Below are 27,669 nucleotides of genomic sequence, written 5' to 3' on the forward strand. Positions count from 1 at the left end.
TCCTCTAGGCACCTCCTGTGGCCCCTCTGAAGTGCCCTGCACTCTCCCTCTATTGCAGCCCTTCCGTGTGGACTGTGTCTGTTCAACTGTTGCTCCTCCTTCACCTTTTGAAGATGTTCTTTGTCCAGTGTCCTAATTGAGTCCTGCTCCTCGCTTCATATGGTGACAGTTATTAGATAAACTGGTCTGTGCTATGTGATCAGTGACTTTGATGAGGTGCTTATCTGCTCCTGAGAACATACTTGTATTTCACTGAGGCCCACTGGGGCAGTGGTCAAAGTGAGGTGCACACATCTGGGAGTCACAAGACCATTTATAAAGGGGTAGGTAGGAAATGTGCTAACTTTAATTTCTCTTATTTTATTGAGAAAAACAAAGAAAGTCAGGTATTCTAATATCTAATATTTTGGTTGAGAAAGTGCTTGTACATAACTTTATCAATCTAACTTGACGTGGTAACGTGCACTAAATATTGTTATTGATTGAGTGCTCTATCATAAACATCTGAAGCCCACTGCCGTAGAGGCACACTGCCATGTCCGTGGGTAGCTCTTCTAGCTTTCTGGCACCATGATGACTTACATTCATCAGGTGTTTCCTATGTGCCAGGCACTGTTCACTGTTCGGTACCCTTTACAGGCATCGACATACTTATTCCTTACAACCACCTTGTGTGATTGTCCTCATTTTGTGGATGAAAAATTGAACGTGGAGAATCAGGTAACATGTTCAAGGACAGGACTAGTATGTGGCTGATTCAGGATAGAACCTGTGTGGTCTGATTGCAGAGGCCACTTGCTTAACCCCTGCTCCGTACTGTGCCTGTCTGTTCCCACGGGGTAGAAACATGTGGCCTCCAGGAGGAGAGGGACCATGTCTGTCTTGTTCACTGTGGTACCCTTAATAAGTGTTTCTGAAATGAATGAAGGAACTGGGGGCCTGTGACCACCTCTGAATTCATGTCCCTTAAATGGGAACTTTAATTAAGTACTCTTTTATTTTTAACTTGGAACATTTTTTCCCCTTGCAGTAGATTTGATGAGAAATTGGCATGAGTTAAATTAGCAGTCTTTGTTTAGGAGCTTACATGAAAAATGTCTGCATTATTTTGATACTAATGGGTCAGTTAGGAGTCCCAGCTCACCCCTGACGTGACTAATGCCTTCCTTTTTTCCCTTTATCATGAGTGTATGAGACATGAACATTAGAAATGAACCTCAGCTTCCTTCTGTACCCCGTATGAAGTGTCCATCAAACATGTACAGCCTTAAAACAGCAACAAGAGCAGCAGCAACTGCAAAATGACTAACTATAAAATGTATCATTTTGACTACAAAAATGATAATGGAAAAGAGAAGCAGAACTTAACTGATTTTTTTGGGAGAGGTTTACACACTGAAAGCCTTTTGAGTCTTAATCCTTTGGCACAAGGATATGTGATAATCTCTCAGGTGTTCTGGGCTTTAATACAATTATTCTGGTTTGGCTACATAAGTTTGTGATTCTGTAAATGTATGATTCCCTTTACATCTGAAAGAGTATTAAGAGAATCTTATGAGTTTTGTATTATATCACTGTATTTAAATTATGACTCTGTTTTCTTCCCTGTTTTCCTTTTAGGCTCTTTCAAGATGCTTATTCTTCCATCAGTAAGTATTTACTTAGAAAATTTGGTTTCAGAAATATATATTGTGTCAGTGAAATAAATAAATTAGAGTTTTATTGGCTTTATATTCATTTACATTCCTTGTGAGTTTGGCTTGAGTTCAGTTCCACCTTCAGATTATTTAAGAATACTATTACTTCAGGGAGATTGGTTATTAGCCTCTTCAAACTCATAGTGGAGATTTTCCTCTTGTAAAATGGAGAACTTCACTGAGGGGGACTGGCCTGAACTATTAGCACAGGTACCTGGGCAGGTGTGGTCCTGCTTCTGCTTTAACAAGCCTTATAGTCTTGGGTGTGTAATTAATGCTCTATCCCAGTTTCTTTGTCCTGGAAAAGGGCAGTGCCTCACTGAGCCGAATTGCACCCTGAGGCAAAATAAAACATCAGTAGTTGATACTGATCCTGTTTTTGTTTAAAATTTTGATTTTTTTGTTTCACAATTTAATTTTTGCATCACATTTGCTATTTAAAAATACTTAAAATATTAAAATATTTTAAATCTTGATTACTGACTTTTTTGGCACACTCTTAAATTTTGCACTTGAAGCAGATGCCTGGCTCACCTTACCATGGTCCCAGCCCTGGAGAAGGGGATAAAGGTATAGCCAGTCTCATAGGGGCTGCCTTGGAGGTGAAATGAGATGTGAACATGCTGTAGCATCTGCTGTAGAAGTGGAAAGGGTTATTTTGTTGAGAGAGTCACAAAATATTTGTTATTAAATATTGTTTGTGAATTAGTCCTGCTTCCCATGGCTTTGATTTGGAAGTTTGTGCTTTTATTACTGTTTTGTTTTGCAGCTTCACACATTTAATGTACAGTCATATAGAACACAGCCTCCACTAAGGGGACAGTTTGGTGTACTCTTCTGGGACTAGATGACTCATGACTTTGACCCTCACACATTACACAATTATGTAAGGTTGCCATTTCCCGATGAGCACAATTATGTAAGGTTGCCCCATTACCTCTTGAAGGTTACTTATCAAGCACATTCAGAAACCACATTCATTTTGGGGGGTGGTTCTTAGAGAAGATAGTGCTCCCAAACAGTCCTTTATAAAAATTACTTATATTCCGTAGCCATTATGTTTCTTACCTATTTAAAAAAATTTTTTTTATTTATTTGGCTGCATTGGATCCTAGCTGTGGCACGCAGGATCTTTTAGTTGTGGCATGCAGGATCTTTAGTTGAGGCATTTGGGATCTAGTCCCCTGACCAGGGACGGAATCCAGACCCCCTGCACTAGGAATGTGGAGTCTTAGCCACTGGACCACCAGGGAAGTCCCTTTTTCTTACCTGTCATGTTTGTACTTACCTTACTAAGAAATACACCGTTGTAATAGTAGAAAGTGGGGGTGGGAGGAGGGAAGGCATAAGCAGGCAGATGCAGGGGAAAAAATCCCTAATCTTAGTGACAATAAGACATTAGACTGAATTAATGTGACCTCAAACATTAGGAGCTGTGTCCATAACTCTGTTGAAAGAGTATTACAATGAGAAGATTAGAATAAATCCTATGTAATATAATGGTCTGATAGCAGAAGGGGGTGAGATTTAAGTTCAGGAATCACAGCTCGAAGCACAGGAACGGTCTGCTTTTCTCAAAGAAGTCCACAGTTGCACGGGCTGGAGTGTAGCAAGGCTGGAAGGAGGAGGCGTGTAGACGGGATGAGGGCACTTGGGCTGGTTTCAGTGATGTGCCTGTAAACTACTCGTCCCAACTATCATTAGCTGCAAATTTGGCTACTATTATTCTTTAAAGTCTTATCTGTATGAAATACTAACCCCAACATCCTATATTTGTCTTTAATATTATACCATTTCTATTGTATGTAGATACAGCAATTATTTATTGAAAGCCTTACTAGAGGCTATATTGAGGACTAGATCCTTTTTTAGTAAAACAAAATTTTAAAGACTTAGTCATAAAGTGTCTGGGAAAATTTGATAGTGCTTGGCAAAAATAGAAAGTTCTGCATTTTTGTGAGTTTTCAATTAAAATAGACCCATCTTTCCAAGTGCTCTTGCATTCTGATGTTTGTAAATGTAATATTTTAAATTATTTTTTAAGGTCCTCATGAATCTTTGCTATAAAATATGAATACTTGGGCTGCATTAAAACAAGTGTGTTTTTAATATCTGACTTGCTAGTTGTTTCTGCTTTTGATACAGTAAAATCAGCCTTCAATACGAAGTAAATAAAAAACAGAATTTATGCTTAACATAAAGATTATTTTTTATACAAAATATGCTAGAAAAAGTTTCTTTTATTCTCTTCGTAAATAAATCAGCTTAAAACGAGGGAGTGGTTTTTAAAATTAGAATGCTTAAAAATTTTTTTTAAATTTTATATTGGAATATAGTTGATTTACAATGTTATGTTAGTTTTAGGTGTGCAGCAAAGTGAATCAGTAATACATATACATGTATCTATTCTTTTTTAGATTCTTTTTCCAAATAGGTTATTACAGAATATTGAGTAGAGTTCCTTGTGCTATACAGTAGGTCCTTGTTGATTATCTATTATATATATAGTAGTGTGTATGTGTAGATATATAATCCAAACCTCCTAATAAGATTAGTATGCTTTTAAATTACTAATATATTTTAAAATAGAAACTATCATCTTAAATTTCTCAGTTTTATTTTGAAAGTTATTTGAAATCTCCATTACTTTTGGTAACTGGAGTTATTAGTGAAATAAAGTAGGATAAATTCTATTGTGTTGTTTCAGTTTCCTTAAAACAATTGATCTTTTCAGAGAAGGTGAGATGGTTTTAGATGGCCCAGAGTAGAATAAGCAATCCATTTATTGTCCATCAAGAACCTTTTTGAGCATACCTCTATCACGTACCCTGGGTGGAGAGAGTTTGCGTTTATGTATACACAAAATAGACTTAGCATAGCTGAGAATCAGCCATGCTCAACTCAGATGCTGGTTGATATTTTGTTGATCTAAGCCCTGGGTTTTGTACACCCCCAGACTCTTATCCTGCTGCCAGACAGTGTTTGTCTATGGGAACTACGTCTTTCCCCAGCCCTGTGACCTCAGTTCAACACGTAGGATCTAAAATTTCTGTTGGTAAATAATTGGTTCTTGTATAAGAAATAAGGAAGTGTCTTATCAGGGAACCCCTTTATTACCAATTCTAGCCCCCAAGAAGTAATTGTAGAAGTAATTGCAGCCCCCAAGAAGGCGGGAGACAGTTTTTACCAGCAGAGATTCAGGAGCTTTTATTACCTTCTGGGTCCTCTCCACCATGGGAAGCAGGTTACAACCCACTGCAGGTCTGGCACAGAGAGAATCTTTCATAAACATTGCTTAACTTCCCCAGTATCTTCTCCAGTCTCCTTTTCATTATGTCCCTCTACTGTTACCAATGGATGGCCAGTGTCTCTGCTGACACCCAGAGTCCATGGTGACACCCTAAGCTGTGCAGTGATGCCCCATGGTTTATAGGGACACCCCAGGTCCACTCTGACAACTCCATGTTGTCATTGCTGACTTTCCAGCTCTAGGATTAGCACTGAGACTTTGAGGATCCCAAATCACCTAAGTTTTACATACAGGGAGGTGGGGTTTCTAACAGGGGAGGGTTGAAAAAGAGACCTAGGATAAAAGAAAGGAGCAGAAAGATAGTACCATCTCCTATTGTGTCAGCTCCCTGAGGGAGGGAGGATGGAGTAGGAGACAGAGTAAAATATTTTGGACACTTTGTGTTAATTCTAGTTCTTGTGGTTAATAGGTCTCTTTAGTTTCAGGCCTCTAGAGCATTAATTTGATGTAAGTCTTCAATCTGCTCTCTCTTCTGGGGCCTTTGTGCTACTAAAAATGATCAAACTATATCCAAATCATAGAGAGGAATTCCATCTAATATCATATTTTTTGAGCATGAACTATTTATAAATCTGTGCTGTATACAGGGAAATGATATGCTGGTTCCTGGCGTATGTATTTTCCTGCTTACAGTATTAAGGACTCTGTTTAAAAGAATCTGAGGACTGAAGCATCATTTGAGAGGATAGAATATGAAGATGCAAGTTCCAGGCTAGATTCTCAGCCTTCTAGGGCATACATCTTTGGTTCATGTTGAATCCCAAGCACCTAGAACAACCTGGAGCTCGAAGGTGCTCAGTGAATGTTTATTTATGAAAGGAAAGCAAAAATTGGTACTAGAGGTCATTTGAGGGTGATATTACTTATTGTTTCTCCTAACAGTTTATTATGAAAATATCAAATATCCAAAAACCTGAAAGAGTTTCGTAGTGAACACTCCAATAACAACTGCTTAGAATCTACTGTTAACATTTTGCCATACTGGCTGCATCACATATTTGTCCATCTACTCAGCTCTCCATCCATTAATTCATCTTATTTTTAAAATGCATTTCTAAGTAAATTGCAGACATCAGTACTTTTCTCCTTATTTCCTGCTGACCATTGTACTGGTGGTTTGTTATGTTTCCTTCATATTCTTATCCATATTGCTGGCTTTTTGGTGGCTGCTATTGCTGGAAAAACTCCCCGGAGCTCTCTGTGGACAAATCTTATTTGCAGAAAGGAGGCAGAACGTTAGTTTCAGAATCTCAGGTTTATGAATATGAAAATGAACTAAAATTCAGGTGTGCTAGTTATCGATTGTTACGTGACCTATTATCCCCAAACTCTGGTGTAAAACAACCATGAACGTCTATTACTTCTCCCAGTTTCTGTGGGTCAGGAATTTGGCAGCCATGTAGTTGAGCAGTTCTGATTTGGGGTCCCAGGAGGCTGCACTAATGAAATCAAGAGCTGCCGTCATCTGAAGGCTTCACCAGGCCTAGCGGTCCTTGGTAAGGTCGCTGTTTACGTGGCTGGCAAGTAGGTGGTGGCTGTTCCTCCCCACGTGGGCCTCTCACAGGCCTCTTGAGTGTCCTCATCACATGGCAGCTGACTTCCCCCAGAGCCAGGAATCCAAGCAGGAGAGAACCAGGCAGAAGCGTTCCTGTTAATGTTGCAGCCTCATTCTGTTCTTGGGAAACAAGTCACTGGGGAATTACAGTTCTACCTTTTTTCTAAAAATTAATTTTTATTGGAATATAGTTGCTTTACAATGTTGTGTTAGTTTCTACTGTACAGCAAAGTGAATTGGCTATACATATACATATAGCCTCTCTTTTTTTGGATTTCTTTCCCATTTAGATCACCACAGAGCACTGAGCAGAGTTCCCTGTGCTATATAGTAGGTTCTCATTAGTTATCTATTTTATACATAGTATCAATACTGTATATGTATTCAGTCCCCATCTCCAAATTCATCCCACCCCACGTGATACCCCTTGGTACCCGTACATTTGTTCTCTCTGTGTCTTTATTTCTGCTTTGCAGATAAGATCATCTATACCATTTTTCTAGATTCCACACATTTGTGCTAATTTACGATATTTGTTTTTTTCTTTCTGACTTACTTCACTCTGTATGACAGTCTCTAGGTCCATCCACGTCTCTACAAATGACCCAGTCACTCCTATTTGTGGCTGAGTAATATTCGATTGTAGATATGTACCACATCTTCCTTATCCATTCCTCTTTTTTTAAATTTTTTTAATTTTTAATTTTTTTATTTATTTTTTATTTTTATTTTTTTCATCTATTGGTTTTCTTTTATTTTTGGGGGGGCACACCAAGTTCAATCATCTGTTTTTATACACATATCCCCGTATTCCCTCCCTTCCTTGACTCCCCCCCCTCAAGTCCCCCCCACCCTCCCCGCCCCAGTCCTCTAAGGCATCTTCCATCCTCGAGTTGGACTCCCTTTGTTATACAACAGCTTCCCACTGACTATCTATTTTACAGTTGGTAGTATATATACGTCTGCGCTACTCTCTCGCTTCGTCTCAGCTTCCCCTTCACCCCCCGCCCCCTCCCAAACCTCGAGTTCTCCAGTCCATTCTCTGTATCTGCGTCCTTGTTCTTGTCAATGAGTTCATCAGTACCATTTTTAGATTCCGTACATGTGAGTTAGCATACAATATTTGTCTTTCTCTTTCTGACTTACTTCACTCTGTATGACAGACTGTAGTTCTATCCACCTCATTACATATAGCTCCATCTATCCATTCCTCTTTTGATGGACATTTAGGTTGGTTCCACGTCCTGGCTATTGTAAATAGTGCTGCAATGAACACTGGGTGCATGTGTCTTTTTGAATTATGGTTTTCTCTGGGTATATGCCCAGGAGTGAGGCTCTACCTTTTGAAGGGAGGAGGGTCAGAGAATTTTTGGACATATTTTAAAACTACTACATGAAGGCTCTTGTTAGAGTAGTATAGCTCATCCTGCATTTGAATCTCAGCCAGTGACCTGGAGCAACATTCTTTACTCTTCCAAGCCCCAGGTTCCTGGTTTGTAAACTGCTTAGTTAGAGCACCCACCTGAAGGGTTGTTGTGAGGTAGAATGACACAGTGTGTGTAAGCTGCTGAGTGTGGCTTCTGGGCTGTTCATGCTAGAAGGTAGGATTTCCACTAATGATAGAAACAGTAAAATCGCGGTGCCATCAAACTTCCCAGGACTGTGACACGATGCACAAGGTACGGGAAGAGAGTGCATCTTAGAACAGGTTGAGAGATTCTGGAGAGAGTATGGCAAGAAAACAAATCCTGTGCACATGTGCCTTTTGCCCGTGGACCGCCTCAGACAGGGCAAGGCACAGAAGAGAGTGCTGAAGGGTATTCTGAGCTACAGTGACTGTCACTGCGGAAGAGTTTGTACTTGGAATCGGAAGTGACAAGGTGACTGCTGACAGAGCTGTGGGACGTGACTCCTGCAGTCCAGGAACCCTGTGATTTAACTGAGAGCAAACTCCAGGATGTCAAAAGAGAGAAAACAAATTGTTTAATTTTGGTGCTCAGGAGAGACACATTTTTCAACATTGCAATTACTTTTGATAATACTATATATTTAAAATTTCAATTCTAACTTGCAATTAGAAACATTTTTGAGGTAAAACAATGAGACCTTGATACATCTGATGTCTCTTCTTCCCCAGCTGCCTATGAACAGTGCGGATGGGATTTATGAGCTCTGTGTCACCGGACGTGCCCAGGATGAGATTTTATTCTCGAATAGTACGCGCTTATCATTTGAGACCAAGAAAATGACTGTCTTCATTCAAACAGACAAGCCCCTGTATAAACCAAAGCAAGAAGTGAAGTTTCGTGTTGTTACACTCTTGTCAGATTTTAAGCCTTACAAAACCTCTTTAAACATTCTAATTAAGGTGAGTGCCAGACAGAAATGAAGCGGGGGGTTCAAGCCGTCTCCCTGGAGCTCTCTTGAAAGTTCTGCTCACGTTGTTGAAACTGGGATGTCTTAGGATTCACGTGGCCAAGCTTGCCTCCTGAAGTGGGATGGTTTCCCTAGGAAGGGGGATGGTAGAGCACTGGGTTAAGAGCTCAGGCTCCAGAGTCAGCCTGCTTGGGTTCCGGTCTTGGCTTCTTCATTGATTAATTCGTTCATCAAACATTTATTAAACTTCTGTGTCCTCCATACAGAAGGTGAGTCCCTGCTCACAGCAACTTTTTATTCCAGTGGGTAGTGGACAGACAATAAATAAACACACAGATATATAAAAAAGGAATAAGTGTGTATGTGAGAGAGAGAGAGAGAGAGAGACAGAGGGAGTTTGTGTTTGCTGTTTTCTATAGGGTTATTAGAGAAGTCCTATTTGAACAGTGACCTACAGGAAATAAAAGAATGAGCCTCCAGGGAATAGCATATGCAAAGACCCTGAGGTGGGAACTTGTTAGGTGCACTGGGGGAACAAACTTGCACTGTTGCCCAGAAAGTGAGGGGACAAATATTAGGAGATAAGGTCAGGTACAGGTAAGTTGGCTGGAGAAGGGGCTGTACAGGATCTTCTCGGCTATGATATGGACTTTGGATTTTACTGTGAGTGAAATGAAAATCCCCTGGAGAATTCTGAGGAGAGACATGATGTGATTTGAGTTAACATTTTAAAAGGATCACTCTCTGCTCTAAGAATAGGTGCTAGCTCTGTGACCTTGAGGAAATTAATCAACTTCTCTGAGCCTCAGTTTCCTTATTTGTAAAATGTGTAAAAATAACAATACCTTGTACCTTAGGTAACGAGATATAAAAGAGGACTAAAAATTGCATAATATATTAACTATGAGTGGATGACATTTGTTTCAATAAAAAAATTAAAAAAAATAATAATACCTTGTACTTTGTGAGGATTTTGTGAGATGATTCAAGTAAAGCATTAGAACTGTGCCTGGTACATAGAACGTGCTCACTAAACATTAGCTGTTGTTATTATAGGAACCCCCTCTGGCAGGAAGTTTTTTGGCCTCTGCTGTTTGAACACTCTGAGCTCTGCAGGCAGCATGGTTAGCAGACTGAGTGCTTTCCAGTGAGAACTGAGCTGAAGACAACTGGGATCTGGCTGGACCTGGTTTTCTGCATTTAAGCTGAGGAGAATATTAGACATTTGATCAATGACATAGAAGTCGGGTGACCAGCTCATCCCCGTTGCTGGGACTCTCTTGATTTTAGTACTGAAAAATCCCCCCAGTCCCGGGACATTGGTTACCCTAAATGTTCTGATAAATAACAAAATGGAAGGCAAACTTAGGCTTCTTAGTTTATTATCTTCCTATTCTTCTTAGTTTTTTTTGTTGCTATAAGCTAGACAAACACACAAATAAAAATCAAGCAAACAAACATCAGGCGAACAAACGTGTATGTAACTTCAAGCCAAGATGTGTTTGTAGTAAATACCACATTGGTTGGCATGTTTCTTTCTTTCTTTTTTTTTTTCAGATAAATTTATTTATTTTTGGCTGCATTGGGTTTTTGTTGCTGCACTTGGGCTTTCTCTAGTTGTGGCGAGCGGGGGCTACTCTTTGTTGTGGTGCGCAGGCTTCTCATTGTGGTGGCTTCTCTTGTGGTGGAGCACGGGCTCTAGGCGTACTGGCTTCAGTAGTTGTGGCACGTGGGGTCAGTAGTTGTGGCATGTGGGAACAGTAGTTGTGACTCATGGACTCTAAAGCACTGACTCAATAGCTGTGGCGCACGGGCTTAGCTGCTCTGTGGCATGTGGGATTTTCCTGGACCAGGGATTGAACCCGTGTCCCCTGCATTGGCAGATGGGTTCTTAACCACTGCGCCACCAGGGAAGTCCCATTGGTTGGCATATTTCTTGAATGGAACTGGTATTACTTCAGAGTTTGCAGCTCTGTGAATTTCTGCCTTTGCTGTGTTGGAATAAAGCAGGTCACCATAGTGAACAGCATTTCTAAGTTCAGGTAACTCTCTGAGAAGTTTGTGGATGTTGTTCATACTGTCCTTCATCATTTATCCGCAGATACTGAGCATTTACTAAATGCTGTGTGTACATGGAGGATTTAGAGGTGAATGTCTGCCTGTGTCTGGCTGTTTACATTTGATCTGTCTCTTCCTAGCTCAGGTGAATAAAAGTCAGCCCTGGATAAACTGTCTGTTCCAGGCACTAACCCAGAACAAACCCTGCTGGTTCTTATTTGTGGATTCTTTGGGCTCCTCTCTCCCATTTTGGACTTAGCCTGTGACATTTGGCTCTCCCAGAAGGGCTCAGAGAGACCTTCCTCTTGCTGCTTCTCAGGGATCCTGCTAGCCTGGCTGTTGGGTGGCCCCCTTGGCCGGGGGAGGAGAGTTTAGACTGAGATTCTCCCCGGAACCCACCGTGCTGGGGACCAGTGAGTGAGGTGCATATGGATGCCGTGCTCTGCTCTCTCCATCCAGGCAGTGAGCCCGGCATGTGAACTGAGGTCCAGCTGTCTCCTGGCCTGTAACTTGCAGAGGCTGGGTCGGGACATTGATGTGAATGCCCACACCCGGCACTCCTGGAAACTGTCTTTTGGGCCAGGGTTCACCAGACTGTGATGTTTTCTACATCTTTCAGTGTGGGCTAGGTGGTTTATTGGAAAAACTTCCCAGAGAAAAGCGGAACCTCAGTGTACGGAGAGCCCCTGACTTGGACAAAGGTGTACTCGCTAGCACAGCACCACCTGCAGGCAAAGGTGGAGAAGGCATCTTGGAACTACAGGAGACCAACTTTTTGGGGCTCGTCTTGCCCAGCCAAGAATGACTGACTGTAGGATGTAGCTAAAATATCGACTCTCATAGCGTGTTCAGGCATGTTCGGTGTTTTTTGGGATCATTGGGTACTTTCCCTGACTCGCTAACTGACCTTCTCAGGAAGCAAAGGGGCATCAGGGGCCTTTTTATGGTGGAATAAACCTCTTCCCCTAATTCTGGCCTCCTCCAGCCAGTGTGTCCTTACATTACGGAAATAAGTATCTCCAACACTGTGATGGCAGCAGGCATGCTGTTTGCTACCCTGGCTGCCCTTCCTGAGGAAGTCGTTGCTCCTGGTGCAGGTGAATGGTCTTGTGGGCACAGCTGCTGGCTTGGGGTCCGCCCTGTGCCTGCGCTCGGACACTTTGGCCTGGAGCAGTGGTGGCAAACCCAGAACCTCATCCCTGGCCAGATGAGGGGCCACCTTGTTTAAGTGATTCGACGCCTTTAATTCTACATGTTAGACACACACCTTGTGCAGAAGCCAGGACTCCAGGGAGTGGTGGAAATATTTGCCTCCTCCAGCCAGGGAGATTATTCTCGAGATGGTCTAGCACAGGCATCTGATGGAGAGCCCGAGCCGTGCAGAGGGGACTCAAGAACATGAGGGGCCACTTTCCCAGTGTCTCCAGCCACGTGGCTGTTCTGGCTGTGACAGGGGCACTGTTCACATCATACTTGATGTGCTGTCCTGTGTGCTTCCCAGGAGGAGGTGACCACAGACAAATGCTGGGCTCTGCTGTGATGCCACCATGTGTCACCTGTTCAAATCCTCATGTGCTCTGTAAGGACTTCTGGCATTTCTACATTCTCTATGTCTTCCTTGTCGGTGACATGCCCAGGTCCAAGACGGGCTTGGGAAACAAGAGGGATTTCTCTCTTTCACTCCCAACCCTCCAGATCCTCCAGGTCATAAAAGACTTCAGTTCGGACTTCCTTTGTTTCTGGGGCCGTGGGAGAAACGTGTACCTTTGCCAGAATCATACATCCGCGGACTATGCTCGTTTCTTTCCTTACATTTTAAGCAACACTGGAATTATTATTATTTTTTTTTTATTTTTGTCAATGTGACAGAAGAAAAACGGCCTTTCATTGTTTTCATTTGCATTCCCTTAATGATGAGACAGCATCTATTTATGAGCTCTTTGTATTTCTTTGTTTGTTTTTGATCCTTGGAGCTCCGTGGTCCTCCCTGGTGTCACGTCTTGACAGGGGCAGGAAAGCCAGCTCTGGTTGCAGTGCCTGCCCCAGGGCTTGCCAGTGACGGTGACCTGCTTGTTCTTGGCCTGCTTGTGGTCATTGATTTTAACAATTAGTTTCTGCCTTACTAGACCACTTCCTACTCAGTTCTCAGCATTGTACTTACCCCGACTTTCACACCCTCCCCACCTCGGGGAGAGGGGTTTCTTCTGGCTTCTAATAACCAGACCAATCTGCTACCTCGAGTCAGAGGACAGAGATTAAGAATCGGGGAAAATATTTGATCTCTGCTGCCAGGAGTTCGTAATCCAGGGAATGAAGAAATGCCAAAACCAAAAAGTAACAATGACAAAAAACACCAAAAAACCCAGATAACACATGAGAACCTTAAACGGTAGTATATGTCAAGAGGGGTAAACTCCGGATGCACTGGGGTTTCTCCAGGAAGTGGTCACTCCTGCCTGTTGGAGGCATGAGTAGAAGTCAAGAAGTTGGAACTTATTTCAGCAGCTGAACAAGGAAGCGAGGGCCTTCCGTGCAGCCATTGTAGAGGCCTAGGTGCGTGGGCATTTGGGGCGAATTGCAAACAAGTCTGTATGTTTGGAGGAAGATGTGCCTAGAAATGTAGATGGGGTCAGCTTACTAAGCCTTGTAAACTATGCATAGGAGTGTAGATCTCATTCTGTTGGCAAGCAGAAGTCATTGTCACCTGATGGTCTAGTATAATGATCATAGCAAATGTGTACTCGTTGCTTGTTATATATGTCAGGAGCTGTGCCCAGTGTTTCAAGTACTTTGACTCAGTCCCAGGTTTGTGTTTGGCAGTGGGGAGGATGTATTGGAGGGCAAGATTGGAGGAGAGAGATTAGTTGCAACAGTTAGAAAATGGTGGCTGGATGTGAGGATGGAAAGGAGACTGGTTACACACATGTTAAAGGGACAGAGTCGACAGGGCTGGGATGGCATTGGATGAACCTTGCCTGAAGGGAGCGTGGTCTGGGAGAGCCTGGGAAGACTCAGGAGCTTTTCATGCATCCCCTTGGTTCAGCACGCCCATGACATAACTTTTGTTGAATCAAAAGACGGGTGGGTTTGAATTCCTGAATTCCATCATGTGTTGGTGCTATGAGATTGGACCCGCTGTTGGGGGTTTGGACGCCAGTTTTCTCAGCTGTGATGTGAGGATAATCCTACTCCGGAGGGGAGTCCTAGTGACTGAATGCTGTGTGCGTGGCTGTGATAAGGCGGAGTGCCGGACACACGGGGCCTGTTATCCCTATGGTGGGGTTTTCTCTCAACAATGGCAGCAGCAAGCACAGGTTTGGTGATGTCCATGCTGTAGTGTTTCATGTAGGAGGAAATATGGTGCCAAGATGTAAAAGGTAGAGCAGAATAAAGATGTTCTCAGGAGAATATGAGAAAAGAAGTCATTTTTATTTGTCTTCTTTGGTAGTATAGAGTTGACATTTTCCAGGAACGCCCTCTGTCCCACATTTTAGATGTGCCTGGGAGTGATCAGGTAGGCTGCACCTGTACATGGGGGGAGTTTATACAGTTAACACGCATGGTTTTCGTTGTAGGATCCCAAGTCAAATTTGATCCAACAGTGGCTGTCAGAACAAAGTGATCTTGGAGTCACTTCCAAAACTTTCCAGCTATCTTCCCATCCAATACTTGGGGACTGGTCCATCCAAGTTCAAGTGAATGTAAGTACAAATACATTTGCGGGGGGTGGGGAATGTTAAAATGTTTTTAATGGGTCTGGTGGGGAAGATATCTCTAAAGTCATTTATTCAGTGAACAGAAAAACATTAATCTGAGTACCTGGATAATTTAAGTGGTTTCATTTTTAATTTACTGTTGTTATCAGTGGGTTAGCTTGTTATTATATTAGGGTTTTAATGATTGTCTTTTTATAAAATGTAACATTTGAAGGTTAAAGCATTTCACACTTTAGTATGAAGCTGATTAAATGATATTTATTGTACTTAGTTACGGCACACACTGAGTATTTTAAAACTAAGTAATGAATACATAGCTGTTATATGGCAACTCTTATGTCTCAGTGTAATGACTGATGAGAGACTGCTCTAACCTGCTTTATCTTTGTTTTAATAACTCCAGTGACCTTAAAGCCCCATCAGTCTTCTGTTCCCCAGTGCTTCTTTCTGCCCACTTCCTCCACCTGCTTCCTGTATTTGCTGCCAACCCCCTGGCTCCGAGATCTAGCAGGGCAGGGGCACTAGAACACCCTTTGTGTCTCTGCCTCAGGTTTTCTCTGGTGCATCACTCTGTGGTGTTTGAAGATTCATGGAATACTTTCTAATTTTTTTCTTTGGAATTTATTAAAATATATATAAATTCACAAGTAAGAGCTTTAAAAAAATAATTCTGTTAGAACAGGGCTTCTCACTTTTGACATGATGGTAAACAGTTCTTTGTTGCGGGGCTGTCCTGGGCACTATGGAATGTTTGGCAGCATCTCTGACCTTTACCCACTAAATGCCAGTAGCAGCTGTCCCCTGTCTCCAAGTCATGACAACCAGAGATGTCACCAGATGTCACCAAATGTGCCCTTTGAAAAATACCCTCTCCCTCCATTGAGAACCACTTTATTAGAAGGGATAATTATTCATTAGCATGTGACCTGAGGTAAGATAAAAGTACTAAGTATGTAATAAAACTTAAAAAAAATATTCCTTTAGTTAGCATTTTTGGGGGCCACGTCTTAAAAGCAGAACTAGGTCCTCTTAGTCAGCACATGTCTTTTGAGCGTCTGCATGAAGATGAGGAGCATGCCGGGCTCGTGGAGAGGTTGTGCCACGGAGGAAATGAGAAAGTGTCCAAGGAGTTATGGGCGCGGAGAGCGGGGGTGACGAACACTGGGTGGATCAGACATTTGAGCTTGTAGAAAAGGAGGACAGAATAGGTGTTTGTGAGATGTAGGAGAGGGGGGTTTGTGCAGAGGCAGGGGAGGTGGAGGAGAGCCCCGGGTCTGGGGACTGGGGAGAACGGAGGGACTGGAGCATGTTGAGGATGCTGGGGGCTGGAGATTAGGAAGCAGATTGTGAGTCTGAAGGAGTTAGGACTTTATTCTCTGTTCCCACGTTTTGGTTTCGCTATAGTTTCCCCAGGAATCAGCTCTTTGTCCATCCATCCGTGTATCCATTCATCTCTCCATCCGCCATCCTCCATCAAATGAGTGTTGAGGGCTTATAGTGCTGTGATATGATACCAGAAAGCTAAACATCTGATCTCTGTCTTCAGAGACTATTGTGCAGAGATGACGAATGTGACAAGTTAAGTGGCACAAGGGCGACTGAAGAACACGAGGCAGTGCAATGGCAGAGGACTTGTGAGGCGCTCAGTCCGTGAGGCCCGCCGGGTGCCTCCGAGGAGGCAGTCTCCCTCGGCCCCCGGGGATAAAGTCGGTCTGCTGTCAGCATGAGCGCCTGTGCTTTGGGACCCGCGGCTCCCTCTGTCCTTGGGGTCGGCCCCATTCCCCTCGCTCTTCTCCAGCCTCTAGGGTGTTCTCTGGTCCGGATCTGGACTGAGCACATTGGCTCAGCCTAATAAGCCTCTCTTCAGACTGCAGCAAGCAAGCCTCTGCGTGGGTGGCTGGCAGCCTGTGGTTGGGTCGCCGGGTCTGGTGTCTATTGCTGGCCCATTCAGAGGCCACCTCTGCACAGTGACCAGGCAGGACGGTCTCAGCCTGGTGGGTGGCAGCCTCTGAGGGGTTATTTTGTTCATGGAGTGGTACACAGAATAGGTACCAGAAGAGAGAGGAGACTAGAATAGTGGAGACAGGCTGGAAGATGTGAGACTGTAGGGTGAAAGAATTAGCGGATTTTTCATGTGGTAGTTTGTGGACTTGACCTGTCCTGTTGCTTTAACAGGAAAGAAAAAAATAAATGCTCGTAAGGAAATTTAAGTGCTTGAAAAATATTCACAAAATCTGGTCCTCGCCCACCTCTTTGGCCTTGTTAAGGGCCACCCTTGCACCATATGCTTTAGACATATTATTCCTTAAGTTTCTTAACTTGCCAGTCTGTCCTGTCCCAGAACCTTCCCGCAGGCTGCGCCCTCTGCCTGGAACGCTGCTTTTCTGCTGTTTTTCTCGCTTCTTGCTTTTGTTCCCAGGCGTTGTCTCTGATGGCCTCGCCCTTCTGGACGTCGGCATAGCACGCTGTGCTTCTCTTGGTCCATTCCGGTCACTTGACCGGCAGGACCTGAGAGGCAGAGTCTGTGTGAGGTCTGCAGGCAGAGTCTTGTTCCCCTGTGTCTTTGAGACTTAGCACCGTGCTTTGCACAAGGTAGAAGTCAGCACTTGTTAAATGAATGCATGAAAGCTATATCATAGTCATTGGTCTTGAACTAAATATAGTGTCCTCTTTTCCACATTCTATAGACATCTTTAGCTTTTTGAAGACAGGCATATTGATCAGGAACTTATTAGTGGTGATATCACGTTTTTTCCTCCCAGCTTTATTGAGATATAATTGACAGATAAAATTTTAAGATTTTTAAGGTGTACAATGTGATGACTTAATATACACACAACTAAGGGAAAATAAACCCCTATGGAGAACTCGAGGTTTGGGGGGGCGGGGGGTGAAGGGGAAGCTGAGACGAAGTGAGAGAGTAGCACAGACATATATACACTACCAACTGTACAATAGATAGCCAGTGGGAAGCTGCTGTATAACAAAGGGAGTTCAACTCGAGGATGGATGATGCCTTAGAGGACTGGGACGGGGAGGGTGGGGGGGAGTCGAGGGAGGGAGGGAATATCGGGATATGTGTGTAAATACAGATGATTGAACTTGGTGTACCTCAAAAAAATTATAAATAAATTAATTAATAATTGTAAAAAAACCCCACACTACCACTTACATTAGTACCAGAAAAATGAAGTACTCAGGAATAAATCTAACAAAATAAAAAAAAAAATACAACGTTAAGGCACACAACTAAGGGAAAATAAACCCCTATGTTAAAAAAAAAAAAAAAAAGAGAGACTCCCTCAATGGCCACCAGAGGTCAGTATAATCAAAGAAATGTTATGAGACGCAACCTGGATCCAGCCTTGGTCTCTGGTTTTTTATCTTTCCGTGACTTTTCTGCACAGCATTCAAGGACTCTGCATTGCTTATTATTAAATTCTTTCCCTTTTAGTTGTGAATAATGATTGTGGAGGAAATATATTCATTATTTTAACAATGCACCATTTTAGACTGTATTTTAATTTTCCTAAGGCAGTGACTATTTTCAGTATAAATCTTAGGTAGGGGAAAATAATTGTTTTTGGGAGAGTGTTTTGAAATCCCATTTTGCCTCTAGAAAAAACATGACCCGATCTTAGTATTACTACCGAAGGACAATGTATATAGGACTTACCAGAGCTGTGATTTATAGTGGTGTGCAGATAATCAGAGTGGTCTCATTGTAAAGCAAGTCTTGATGATGATTATTTTTCAGCCCTCTTAAAGTCAGTAAAATTCAGTAAGAACACTGACTTTTAATTTAATTTTACCATTATTATTTCTTGGCTGTGTTACGTCTTTGTTGCTGCTGCATGTGGGCTTTCTCTAGTTGTGGCGAGGGGGGGCTACTCTTTGCAGTGCGAGTGCTTCTCATTGCCGTGGCTTCTCTTGTTGTAGCGCACGGGCTCTAGGCATGCGGGCTTCAGTAGCTGCAGCACGTGGGCTCAGTAGTTGTGGCTCACGGGCTTAGTTCCTCTGCGGCATGTGGGATCTTCCCCGACCAGGGGTTGAACCTGTGTCGCCCGCATTGGCAGGTGGATTCTTAACCACTGCGCCACCAGGAAAGTCCCAGCGCTGATTTTTGTGTGCTATTTAAGTATATACTTACTCTATGTGACTGCATTGGATGCCACTAGTTCTTGGCTGCTTTGGTGACTCTGCTGCTCTTGAGAACAGTCACCGTCCCTTTTGGCTCTCCCACACTTTGGTCCCTTTTGGCTCTCCCACACTTTGGTCCCTTCTGTCTCTCCCAGCTCTTTTCCATCAGTTCTCCCTTAACTTTCTGGAGCACCAAGCCCTCCCCTCAGAGGGAAGGGGTTTATTTTGGCTGTAATACCCCTCCTCAGACACATGTTTTACAGCATTGTTATACATCATGTACATTAGATAAGTCCCTGCCTTATCTCTTGACTAGTATCCTTGGTTCTCCCAAGTAGTTGCAAATGTTTTTTTTCTTCCCTACTTTTTTTTTTTAATTGTGGTAAAATATACATAACAGGAGATTTACTGTCAACTGTTTTTAAGTGTACAGTTCAGAGATATTAAAGACATTCACAATGTTGTGCAACTATCACCACCATCTGTCTCCAGAACTCTTTTCAACCTGCAAAACTGAAGCTCTGTACCTATTAAACAGTAACTGCCCATTTCCCTCCTCCCAGCCCCGGCACCCGCCGTTCCACTTTCTGTCTCTGTGATTTTGATGACTCTAAGTACCTCACAGAAGTGGGCTCATACAGTATTTGTCTTTTTGTGACTTTATTTCACTTAGTTTAATGTCTTCAAGGTTCATCCATGTGATATAGCACGTGTCAGAATTTCCTTCCCTTTTAAGGCTGAATAATCTTCTGTTGTATGTATAGTCCAGATTTAGTTGCAAATTTTCTGAAATCTGTGATTATAAATTGTATTCCAGGTTACTAGAAAGTGGTTTTAGAGGTTCTTTAAAAGAGAGGCTGGCGTTGGTGTCTGAACACCAGACTCCTAGGAGGCCGGAGAGATCTTGCCATACCACCCTCTCTCTGCAGGCAGCCTGAGCCGGCCCAGACTTCCAGGTCTCTGAGTGACCCAAGTGTCAGTGTCACATTCCTTTGAGGACCCTAAGGAAGAGCAGAGTCACCGAGAGCCCTGCTACTGGATATCACAGCCCTGCGCCCTCTTTCCTTGGGAGCAGACAACCTGTCTTTCCGCCCACAGTGGCTGGTGCGGCTCCCACTGCTGGAACTTAGCAGTGGTTCCCAAGCACCGTGTGCCTGGAAATCGGGTGACGGCAGCTCTCGTTCAAGTTGCACAGCCCAGCCGCCACCCCCAGATTGCAAGTCAGTATTGCAGGCAGGGACCTAGGAATTTGCATTTTTTTTTTTAAATTTATTTATTTATTTTTTGGGGGGGTACACCAGGTTCAATCATCCGTTTTTATACACATATCCCCATCTTCCCTCCCTTCCTTGACTCCCCCCCCCAAGCCCCCCCCACCCTCCCGGCCCCAGTCCTCAAAGGCATCTTCCATCCTCGAGTTGGACTCCCTTTGTTATACAACAACTTCCCACTGAGTATTTTACAGTTGGTAGTATATATATGTCTGTGTTACTCTCTCGCTTCGTCTCAGTTTCCCCTTCACCCCCCGCCCCCTCCCATACCTCGAGTTCTCCAGTCCATTCTCTGTATCTGCATCCTTGTTCTGGTCACTGAGTCCAACAGTACCATTTTTAGATTCCGTATATGTGAGTTAGCATACAATATTTGTCCTTCTCTTTCTGACTTACTTCACTCTGTATGACAGACTGTAGTTCTATCCACCTGATTACATATAGCTCCATCTCATCCCTTTTTATAGCTGAGTAATATTCCATTGTATATATATGCCACATCTTCTGTATCCATTCATTTGTTGATGGGCATTTAGGTTGCTGGAATTTGCATTTTTAAATTAGCACTCTAGGAAGTCCTGTTTGTTTTCAGGACCACGTTTTGAGAAGAGCTGCTGTGTGCCCACAGCTGGGCATTTTCAGTTTCTGTCTCTTCCAGTGAGAGGCAGTGTTGGGTAGTGGCAAAGATTTATTCTTTGAACTCCCTGGTGGTGAGACTGAGCTACTTCACTTTACCCCGCTAGGGGAGTAGCTCGGCGCAGCTCCCTGGCAGCCTAGACTTTCTAAAGCAGATTTTGGGGCACGGTCTGTATTTTCACCACAGCTTCTCTGGAGATTTGGATACACAGCCTGTGTAGGAACTCCTGAACCAGACAACCTCGAAGTCTCTTCTGGCTGCAGCTGACTGCAATTTCTCAGCTCTTATTTTGATCTTAGGCCAGTGCTGGGCTGGCAGACAAGAAATAGAAGGTAGAAAGCACAGTAGCCCGCAGGCCTGAGATCACTGTTGGGACCCTTGTGTACTAGTTTGTAGGTGTGAAATGGTTGTGTAGTTCAGAAGCAGTCTGCACTGAATTGTTCCTTTGTTTGTAGCAATGACATCTCCTTTCTCTGGAGCTCGTTGTTGTGGAAGGTCAGGTAAAGGGGCACTTGTGTGGCTTTTACAGCCTTGTGGATGCTCCTTATCTTTCTGCTCAACTGTTCCCTGGTCAGTTTGCTTCTGCTCTCAAGGTTTTTCTGGAGCCACTGTCCTTTGCAAAAGAGCACATTTTTGTTTGGACAGTTCTTGAGCTTGGAGTGCTCTGCAAATAGCATCTGGTGATCCCTCCTGGCTGGTGATGACAGCTGAACAGAGCGTGGAGCCTCCTGTGACAGGTCAGCAAACAATGCATCCTCTCTAGAGTGTGGATGTGGCTTCCAAAATCCTTTTGCTAGCCTCTACTTGGAAGAAGGCTGGGGAAAGACCTTAAGTTCTTGCTTGCATGTGCAATGAAAAAAGGAAGGAGGAATCAGTTTTAGAATTTTGATTTTTTAGAGCATGTCAGCTGGTGGAGGCAAGCTCCTCATTCTCTGTTCTTCCATGGGTCTTTTACACAACATCTCCACTATAGCACTTACTGATTTGTGTAGTTTTTTTTCTCCTTTTTTTGTGTGATAAGGTATACATAATGTAAAACTTACTGTTTTAGCCGTTTTTAAGTGTATATTTCAGTAGCACCAAGTACATTCACATTGTTGTGCAAACATCACCACCATCAATGTCCAGAATTTGTTTCATCTTTCCAAACTGTGATCATTGTAGTTTTACAGACTATGAGTGCCTTATTCATCAGACTGTGAGTTCCTTGAAGACACAAGTTCTTTTTTCTTTTAAATTGAAGTATAATAGATTTAAAATATTGTGTTAATTTCACATATCCAGCATAGTGATTCATCTTTTTTCAGATTATATTCCATTATAGGTTATTACAAGATATTGGGTAAAATTTCCTGTGCTATATGGCAAATCCTTGTTGCTTGTCTGTTTTGTGTATAGTAGTTTGTATCTGTTAATCCCATACTCCTAATTTGTCCCTCTCTCTTCCCTCTCCCCTTTGGCAACCATAAGTTTGTTTACTGCATCTTTGGGTGTATTTCTGTTTTGTATATAGATTTATTTGTATTATTTTTTAGATTCCACATATGAGTGATATCACTGTATTTATCTTTTTCTGACCTATTTCACTAAGCATAATATTCTCTAGATCCATCTATGTTACTGCAAATTGTTCTTTTTTTATAGCTGAGTAGTATTCCATTTTATCTATCTATCCATCTATCATTTATCTGTCTGTCTGTCTGTCTATCTATCTATCTATCTATCTATCACATGGGCACTTGGGTTGCATCCACTAGACAAGAGTTCTGTGTGACTACTTTCTACATTTATTCTGTCCTGTTGTAGGAACTCATTTATGCTTCTGGGATGAAAGAATGAGGGAACGGAGTGATTGAACAGTTTCTCCTTGACTATTAATACAGGTCATTATCCTTTGTGATGTCTTTGACCTGTAGTCCCAGTCTTCTATAGGAGACTACAACTTAGTAGAGTTGTGTACGATACATAGTTGCTGTACGTGATGCACCTGTGAGCCAGTAGGAAACAGGGCTTTTGGATTAATATTCTGGACTTTCTGATTTTGAAGATTAAAAAAGATTTCAGTCAGGAACTGATTATCCTGGTCTCTTGTGAAATTCAAGATGCACGCACAAGTTTTGTGCTGTGTTATTCCTGTGACTTCATTGGGTTTTTTGATCTGCTACTGTCAGTCGTTGGGGGTGTGCATTTTATTAAATTCTGGCTCCACGCTAACTTATGTGAGGAGTTCCTTTTCTTGTTCTTTCCCTCTAGAAGGGAAAAGGTTGGGATGCCCTTCCTTTCACACGTTTCTTACTGACCCCTCTCTTCAGTCAGAAAACTTTGGGATTGGATTTTAGTGTATCCTGATCATCAGTGAAATGGGGGGTCGGGTGGTCTGAGAAGCCCATCAGCACATCTCACAGGGTTTTGGTGCTAGAGAGGACCTTAGAGGTTACCCAGACCCATCTCCTCCTTTGATGGAGGGAGAATCTAAGTGACCTGGTTGGGCTCAGGTGGTGTTATGGTAGGGTCAGGGCTGGAAGCTAGATTTCCTGATACTTTCAGCTCTATAGTATTAAATTATTTAATACGTGCAGCAAATGCTGTTTGAAGACCGTCACTGTTTTGGTTGAATGTAGGTGTCAGCAGGGCTGGCTGATGCCTTGCTGGGGAGGATGCCCACTTCTGTTGTATGATTTTCAGGTGCCATACATGTCACTCCCTCATACACTGGGTTGTTTTCAAAGTGTCTCAGATTCTGACCACACCAGCCAGGGCTTTGGATCGAGGGTTTGAGTCTAGGAAACTCATGCATATAGCTTGCCTGGCAGGGAACTATGTAATACCCATTACGGTATTTATTAAGGATTAGCTTGCTGTCTGTCACCTAGCAGACTATATAATCTTGGTATGATGATCCATAAGATTAATTTTTGTAGTTCTATGACTTTTTTTTTTTTAGAATTACATGGCTCCTTTTTTTAAAATTGTAGCATAGTTGATTTACAATGCTGTGTTAGTTTCAGGTGCAGCACCGTGATTCAGTTATATATACATATATGTCCACTGTCTTGTGACTTCTCAGTCTAGAGCTCTTTATATTCTTACATGTGGCCTTCCCTGACTGTAAGCACCTTGAAAGTAGAGTCTGTGTCTTATCGTCTTTAGATGTTTACTGACTGATGTTTCTTCCCCATACAACAGGAAAATTCTATATTTATAGCTTTATTCAGACCTCTACTAATGTTCCTAAGTTTAGCCTACAGAATAGTAATCATGTAATATCCTGTCTTTTCCCCTCTTTTATTTTTACCATAAAATTAGCAAAGAACTTAAAAACTAGAAAGTCACCAAAGTGTCAACAGATGTATATTGACCTACTTAGAGAAATGACAGATATACCCAGTGCCTGAAGTGGAGGGCAAATCCCACCACTTTTCTGGTTATTCTTTGGTAATAAGAGGTCCTGTCACTTATGGTTGCATGTACGCACCCAAAAGTCTGCATTCAGTAATTAATATGTCCAGCCAGATAAAATTAAGTGCCCGCTTCTCTCAGCTTGGGTCTTCTCTGGTCTGTCCCTGACTCAGGAGGCTGCATTACACTCCTGCAGGGTTGAGTTGGGTGGAGGGGAGAGAGGCGAGGGGTGAAAAACTCTTACTTGACATATAAGGATGAGACCTATGAATTCTCCAACATTTATTCTACAAAAATGTTTAATGTGGTTTAAAATACTGCTGTTGTTAGCTGGCACCAGAGCTCTCCGGGCTGGGCAGGCATTTAACACGAACACCTTTCCTTACTGGAGCTCTTTTGTGGGTTCTTTGGAGCACCCCTACCCTTGCTGGGAGGTCTCGCATGCAAAGTGTCTTTGATGCTTTGACTCTCTGTTCTCCAGCTTGCTCTCTCCTTACGGATCCTTACAGCTCCCGGGCGTCTACGGCACACCTCCAGCTGCATTTCCTGGGGTTGCCTTATGCCTCTGGAGCCTGGTTTTGATTAGGATAGAAGACAGCCTCGTTCTGGCTCTCTTTTTTTGCACGTTTAGTTGAGGGAAAAAGCTCATGTTTTCTTTACTCCCTGAAACTCAGCACAGCATCCTCTCTCGGCTCAGCGTTCCGTGCAGCTGCTCAGCAGCAGTGTTTTTCTCTCTAGGTTTTTCAGGTGTGTCCAGTGCCTGCCCACTGCAGCTTGAGTTCACCCCCGGGGGACACACATCTAGCTCTCTGGGTTGCCCAGTTGAGGCCCTTTTCCCTAGGCTTGAAGTGAGGGGCAAGCCTGATCCCTGGGGGTGGGGTGTGTGTGACGCCTAGCACATCAAAAGCTTTCTCCTAAAATTCCTTTCTAGTTTATTTTCTTTTGGTTAAGAGTTGCAAAACCAGTTTTTGGAGACCTCCTTTGCAGGCCCTGCTGCTAGTCTTGCACCTGGCTTGAGAATGTGGCTGTAGTTGGCCTCTGCGGTCTTGGGGGACAAAGCCAAAACTGAGCCTGAAATAGTTCCATTTTAACAACCTATTATGTGTGGATTTAAAAAATTTAGTGCCTTTCTTAATCTTTAAATGAAAATTAAATCCAGACACTGGAGATCAATGTTAAAGCAGACTTCTGCGAAGTTAAAATCATCGTACATGTACATAAATGTGCAAACAAAAAGAATCCATCCAGCCCTTTAATTCTGTTTTTGGCATTTTTTTTTATTCCAGCAGCAGGAGTTGAAAGACGCTGACCTGCATTTTTAAAAAATCTGCATTTTAAGCGGTCGTATGGTGTGCCGTATTTTTTGAAGTTTGTTAAAAACAGAAACCCTCTCAAGAGCTGGGTGGCTTCATGGTTAGAGGTTTTAGTAATTCATGTCTCCAATTTGCACTGTAGTTATAGCATATTTCTTAGGAAGGTAGTAAAAATAGTGTGTTTTCTGTCTTTCCTCTGTCATTTGATCGATTTCCATGACATACACCATCACAATGAACTGTTGACTTAGGGAGAAGGGGATAAAGAAGTTACAGAGATTACTGAGAGCACCTCCTGGTTCTTCTTTTCCATTCTGCTTTAGAAGTTGTTTAGAAATCTAATTGAGACGGCCTTATGTGTAATACAAATAGAGAGTGAACATATGTTCTGAAAAGCAGATTTCCTAAGGGAGCGTCTTCCTCCGGAAAAGTTGATCCCGGGTGGCCTCGGCCCGCAGCGGCTTGAAGCGGGATTTCGGCTCCTGGTCGGTGATTGAGGTCGAGTAGCGGTGGTGAGAGCACTAGTCACTAGACCAGTGGTTGGTGACAAGGCCCTGGCCCTACGGCTTTGCAGAAAAGAATTCCCATAAAGACGGAAAGTAGTGAAACAAGTAAAGTATTTATTAGGGGAAAAAAAAGGGAGCAGAATATGTGTGGATAGACACATGGGCGGGCTCAGAGAGAGTTGTGCCCTGGTGACAGTTTAAATCACTTATAAGGGGCATTTCTTCCATGTTTCCTTTGACCAATCATTCTGATTTGCCTGGTTCAGAGTCCATGTTTGGTGTATCTCAGGATTTTCCCACGTGTGTGTGTGCATCTCTTAGCCAAGATGGATTCCACCAAAGAGGCCTATGGATAGGTTTGGCCACTTGGCATCATTCCCCTTTTGACCTCCAAGGAGGCTTTCTGCGCATGTGTGGTTGGGGGAGGTCTGCTGACTTCAAGAATGAGGAATATGTGGTCTCTTATCTTCTATCTGGGCAGGTCCCAGCCTCCTCTCCCAATTGTCCTGTTATTCCTGTCTGCGAGTGTTGGTCCACAGGGAACAAACTCAGACCGTTTGCCCTGGGGGCCCGTCTGTCTCCTGCCTCACAGTGACCATATTAAGGAAAGCAGAGCTCTGAAGACATTGATGGGTTATGTATTCTTTTGTCTGGAAAAGTGTTTGCTTAGAAGACATGCTGCCCAGGTATTTAAGCCTTCAGGTCAGCCTCTTTCTCCATTTGCACCAGAGTGAATGAGCACAAGCTTTATTTGATGAGCTAGAATAAATATTAAAAACTCACTTTGAAGCACATTGTTTCTTTGAAAGTGAAGGAAAGTTGTTTAGTAAATGGAACTTGTACTTTCTACAAAAAGGTCTGGGGTTGTTTTTTGCTTCATGTTTTTAGTTTGATTTAGTCAAATTTAGTTTAGTTCAGCTAGAACTAACATAGAACAATATGGAAATAAATTTTTTAGAATGGGGTCAGCAAACCCTGGCCTAAAGACCAAATACAGCTCAACACCTGTTTTTGTAAATAAAGTTTTGTTGGCACACAGTTGGCCTCATTTGTTTGTGTTGTCTCTGGCTGTTTTGCATTGCACTGGCAGAGTTGTGTAGTTGTGACAAGCACCATATGGCTTGCAGAGCCTAAAATATTTACTGCCTGGCGCTTTACAGAAAAAGTTTGCTAATCCTTGTTCTAGACTAAGGAAAGTACTCAGTTTCAGTGTTTTTGTGGTTATCTGTGGCATAAATGGCTGCTAATTCTCTGAATTATTGTTAATTTAAAATATTTCAGTATCTTCTACATTCTTGATGACATATTTTCTAAAAATATTTTATTAAAAAAACTAAACTCATTGTGAAAATTGGTATGGCCCGATTGCCTAATGACCGCATGTTGAAAATGACAAAACTCATTTCTGCTTTTCAAACCCCTTGGACAGTAAAATAACTTATTTCTAGATTTGCATTTTGCTACTTATAAACACTCTGGGAAAACCTCATCTGGTACAGAGCACACTGTCAGCACTCAGTTACAAGATGATTTCTTGATTTCTTGGAACAATTTAAATGACAGTGGAAGGAAGCACTTTCCTTGCACTTTTTCTTCAGTTTTCCATGATGGCTGGCTTCTTCCTCTTCCTGATGTTCATATTCCTTCAAGATGCAGGTAACACACAGTAAATAGCACCACTTCAAGAGAGC

The 27,669-nt window shown here is 42.7% G+C and overlaps 1 protein-coding gene across 2 annotated transcripts in view; it reads left to right on the top strand.

Annotated features, from left to right (window-relative positions):
- The window catches only part of CD109 (CD109 molecule), a 126,584-nt gene that overhangs the window by 17,989 nt on the left and 80,926 nt on the right, over positions 1 to 27,669 (top strand). Inside the window, exons 3-5 of one of the 2 annotated variants that reach the window (XM_057737937.1) lie at positions 1,621 to 1,649; positions 8,700 to 8,930; positions 14,572 to 14,697. In XM_057737937.1, the coding sequence (XP_057593920.1) occupies positions 1,621 to 1,649; positions 8,700 to 8,930; positions 14,572 to 14,697 (386 nt within the window). Of the gene's footprint in view, positions 1 to 1,620; positions 1,650 to 8,699; positions 8,931 to 14,569; positions 14,698 to 27,669 lie in introns of those variants that run through there. The other variant, XM_057737938.1, reaches the window with a different exon arrangement.

This window comes from Hippopotamus amphibius, chromosome 6, assembly GCF_030028045.1.
Source record: "Hippopotamus amphibius kiboko isolate mHipAmp2 chromosome 6, mHipAmp2.hap2, whole genome shotgun sequence".
Taxonomy (NCBI): Eukaryota; Metazoa; Chordata; class Mammalia; order Artiodactyla; family Hippopotamidae; genus Hippopotamus; species Hippopotamus amphibius.